The 4,983-nt window shown below is 44.2% G+C and overlaps 1 protein-coding gene across 1 annotated transcript; it reads left to right on the top strand.

Moving 5' to 3' along the window:
- Positions 1-361: 361 nt before the first annotated feature.
- Positions 362-1,306, top strand: LOC309546773 (olfactory receptor 52B6-like; the record flags this gene model as incomplete). Its single annotated transcript, XM_082246463.1, has 1 exon — positions 362-1,306. One exon carries the CDS (start codon positions 362-364, stop codon positions 1,304-1,306), a length of 945 nt encoding a protein of 314 aa, XP_082102589.1.
- Positions 1,307-4,983: the final 3,677 nt, after the last annotated feature.

The following is a 4,983-nucleotide window of genomic DNA, read 5'->3' as shown; positions in this document are numbered from 1 at the left end:
ATCTATCTATCTATCTATCTATCTATCTATCGTATCTACTGTACCTATCTGCTGTATCTATCTACCTATCTATCATATCTACTGTATCTATCTACTGTATCTCTCTATCTATCCATCTACTGTATATCTATCGTATATCTATCTACCATATCTACTGTATATCTACTGTATCTATCTACTGTATCAGTGTTTTCACTTACTTGTTAAATGGTGTGTCCCAAAATTCTTCTCAGACAGGGGCCTTTAATACTATGTTTGAATAACTTTTGATGGATAAAACCTTTAATACACTGATTGTTGGCTATTATAGATAACTTACACTTTGTATATAGAGGGAAAAACTGAAGAACCAGTAAGAACCATGCAGAATAATATGTCTTCCCACCAGTTGCTGCTGACACTCGGCTTAAGAGAAATGGGTTCGCTCAGGTACCTCTACAGTGCATTCGCTCTACTGGTTTATATCAGTGTTATTATGTTCAATGTTGCCGTTATCTCAGCAGTTTTGTTACACAAGAGTCTACAGCAGCCCATGTATATCTTTGTATGTGTACTGTGCATTAATGGCCTCTATGGCAGCACCTCTCTCTTTCCCAGTTTGATCTTCAATCTGGTCAACCAGACCAACACCATTACTTATACTGGATGTTTGACGCAAGCATTTTGCATCCACACATACGCAGGGTGTGAAATGACCATCCTTGTGATCATGGCGTACGATCGCTTTGTGTGCATTTGCAACCCTCTGAGATACAACAGCATCATATCCTTATTCATGGTCTTCAAGCTGGTGGCTCTGGCCTGGTTTTTCACAATTATCCTGGTCGGTATAAATTTGTTGTTGACCATCAGGCTTCCTATATGTGACAGGATCATACTAAAGGTCTACTGTGACAATTGGTCAGTGGTAAGGCTGTCTTGCAATGACGTTACTATAAATAATTGGCTTGGACTTTTTACTGCATTAACAATTATAGTTCCAATGCCGATGCTGATCATTATCTCCTACATCCACATCCTAAGAGCCTGTATACGTTTATCAACGGGCTTTAGAGCAAAAGCTTTGCAAACCTGCACTCCTCACCTAATAACTGTTACTATCTACACTGCCAACTTGCTTTTTGAGCTCCTGATATATCGATTCATACCCGAAAGCTTAAATTATGAACTGAGGACAATCATGTCAGTGCAAATCATAGCATCCCCTCCACTTCTAAATCCACTCATCTACGGTCTGAAGTTAAAGGAGATAAAAGTAAAAATCATTCTGATGTTTTCATTAAAGTCTAAGACAGTGTCCATTTAGAAGCGTTAACTTTTCTCCAACCAAAAGTGATGTTTGGAAAGATATCCACGAAACGGAATTTGCCATTGACTGCTTACTTTTTTTTTCTTCGAGATTTTGGCTTCCAGACCTCTCCCAGGTCCGCTGAATTTGTATCTACTTTACTTTAAATCCTAAAGAATTACGATGAAACAGTAAGATTGTAACAACGTGGTGTTTTATTTCTCAGAGATATTGGCTTCCAGGCCTCTCCCAACTCTGCTGAATTTGTATCTACTTTACATCCTTAAGTATTATGATGGAACGGGAAGATTGGCACACCATGGTGTTTATTGGATAGTTACAGGAAAAAATTGCTACTCAAGTACCTCACAGATATAAGAGCACTTCAACTCTCCAGAGACCATCCATGACTTACAAGTCTGCAAGAACAATTCCTGATGTACCAAAATAAGAAGCAATAAATAAAATGTGTTTTGCTCTCCTGTGAACCGTTTTCAGCTGACAGCGGGCTGAAGCCTGCTGTCAGCTGACGTCACAGAGTCGGTCCAGGCTGGGGGAAGATTGTGACCATATGGGCGGGATCCATCCAGGAGCCTGGACTGACACCTGGCTCAACCTCTCAACAAGATGCTGGGAGCCTGAGCCAGCCCCTCCGCAGCCCAGCCCTCCCTCTTATTCTAAGACACAGGCAGTAGGGAATGTGACACAGCCTGTGGCTGGCAGAAATCCAACCACACCATGTTATTGCCAAAAAATAATTGAGACTTGATTTCAAATATATATTTGTATGACAATTTAAAGCAGTTTATTGATATTATTTATTTATTTTTCCTCTGTATTCCAAAATCTGTTTTTTTTTTTTTTCAACATGTAACCAGCAGCAGAAGATTAGAATCTCCTGCTTATGTTTCCCTGCAGACAGGCTGGGAGAGAGCTGGTCAAAAAAACGAAGAGATTTCCAGTCACAACTTACCAACCAGCCAGCGACCAACCGAACTGACCTGTCTAACAGTATGCGTTAAAAACAGGGGTTTGGTTGCACACATTTGCAAATACATGTGTAAGCTGCAGGCCCCCGACAAGGCACCCTGTGATCTGCAGTCCCTAACTCTACAATTTAAAGAGTCTCTACAATGAGAGCACATGCATTTAATGGGATAGATGGAGGACAGGTGACTAGAGGGAGCCCACCCCTCCTTAAAGGCACAGGGTCACACTGAATACCCAGCACATCACACAATGGCGGCAAAGGTGTCAGTGCGTTGCTTGGCTCAATATAGATATCAATAATGCATGGGATAGAGCTGGATCATGTTACAGCTGTATATCGATTAGGAAAAAGGTACTTTGATTTTTTTAATTATTTTTTTATTACAATAATTACAGTACCATCATCCATATATAGAAATAGAAGGGATAATGTAAATTAAATAGTGTGTGTTTAGTATCAATTGAATGTTCAACCACCTAATCTAACCATAATCCAATTTAAACTACTGCTGCAGGTCACCGCTTCTGCCAAGCAAACAATAGCTAAAGCCTGGAAATCCTCTTTCCTCAGTGAAACTGAAATGAAAAATAGGATAATTCAGGCCATCATTCACTCTAAAATCAATGCAGTTTACGTAGATGAAATATGTAAATATGAAAAATTATGGCACCCTTGGGCAACCCATTTTTTTTCCTCCATGAATTTCGATGAATCTCTACTCTTACCCTGACAATTTTTGGCCTTCACCCTCCAACCTTTTCAGTCCCAAGATCTCAAAGCCAAGCTGCCCCCCAGGAAAATACTTCCTCTTCTTCCCTCTCTTACTCCGTTCTTACATCTTTTTCTCTTCCTTTCTTCTTCCCTCTGAGGCTGGGTTCACACTACTATTGCAATGTGGACGTGGGTTTCCCAATCCAATTTGCATGTCAGGAGATTGTGACCGATTCTCTATGGAGCCGGTTCACATATCTCTGGAGCGGCTCTGGTGCGAATTTCACAGGAGTCCTGTGTGTGTTCCGGTCTGTTTTAGGTCCGAAATTCAGCCACAAATTCGGACTGAAATCGGACCTGAAATGGTGAACAGGGACACACCGAACCCCTGCTGTGAGCTCCTCCGTGCAGCAGCAGGAACCCAGCCAGCCCTAATTCTATATTCACTTTTATAGCCGCTCAGCAATGGACATAGGTTTACAAGTCTCCTCCTCACAATCCTTACTCCACCGTATTGAGCCCACTTCCATGCACTTACTTTATGTCACCCTTTAGCTCAGGTTTTGTCAGCTGGCGTAGATGGGCATTGGATGGGGGCACGGTGATCTCTGCATTGAAAGGGGACACGCTGGCATCTCTGCATTGAAAGGGGCACGCAGGTCCCTGTGCATTGAAAGGGGACACGCAGGTCCCTGTGCATTGAAAGGGGCACGCATGTCCCTGTGCATTGAAAGGGGGCAAGCTGGTCTCTGTGCATTGAAAGGGGGTATGCTGGTCCCTGTGCATTGAAAGGGGGCACGCTGGTCACTGTGCATTGAAAAGGGGCACGCTGGTCTCTGTGCATTGAAAGGGGGTACGCTGGTCCCTGTGCATTGAAAGGGGGCACGCTGGTCACTGTGCATTGAAAGGGGGCACGCTCGTCCCTGTGCATTGAAAGGGGGCATGCTGGTCCCTGTGCATTGAAAGGGGGCACGCTGGTCACTGTGCATTGAAAGGAGGCATGCTGGTCCCTGTGCATTGAAAGGGGGCACGCTGGCCACTGTGCATTGAAAGGGGGCATGCTGGTCCCTGTGCATTGAAAGGGGGCACCCTGGTCTCTGTGCATTGAAAGGGGGCACGCTATGCCTTAATTACTGAAGGCCCCTTTCACACTTTAGTGACCTCAAAGTCACGCAATTTTTTACAGCGTTTTTTGCCACAAAGCAATGCCTATTACTTTTTTCTGTTTTGCGCCCCCCCCCCCCCCCAAAAAAAAATTTTGAGCACCAGCCGCCACTGATTGGCTGTACACTCCTGTGGCCAGAAAGACCTTTTAGCTTAACTGTGGATATGCGGACTAATCAGCATAGGTAAACTCAGACAATTCTACATATAATGGAAGACGTATAGAAAACAATATGACTTCAACATGACTGAACTACTTTTTAAATCACATCAAATATATATATATTTATATCCCTTACAATTTAAGCCTTTAACTACTTCCTGACTCTCATTCTAATCCTTACTCTGGGACGACGTCATACGCGCCTGCCTCTCATACGCGCCTGCGGAGGCGGGCAGTGCGGCGATCGTGGCAACACCGTTTTGTTAGGACACGGCGCGACCCCAATCTTGATAAAGAGCCAATGACTTGGCTCTTTACCCATGTGATCAGCTGTGTCCAATCACAGCCGGTCACATGTAAATGAGGAAGTGCCGTTTATCTGCTCTCCTCACCTCACACTGTCACTGAGTGTGTGGCGAGGAGAGACGATCAGCAGCTCCTCCTCAAAGGGGAAACTAGGACAGGTAATCAGGGCACTGATCATCAGTGCCCTGATTACAGCACATTAAAAAAACAGTGCCAATCAGTGCCCACCATCAGTGCCCATCAGTGCCTGCTCATCTGTGCTGCCCATCAGTGTCCATCAGTGCCGCCCGTCAGTCCCCATCAGTGCCGCCCATCAGTGTCTGTTAGTGCCACCTCTCAGTGCCCATCAGTGCTGCCTGT

The sequence above is a fragment of the Pelophylax lessonae genome (assembly GCF_965119305.1).
Source record: "Pelophylax lessonae genome assembly, chromosome: 2".
Lineage (NCBI taxonomy): Eukaryota > Metazoa > Chordata > Amphibia > Anura > Ranidae > Pelophylax > Pelophylax lessonae.
The sequence above is the reverse complement of the archived record's forward strand: the minus strand, read 5'-3'. Positions and strand labels throughout refer to the sequence as shown.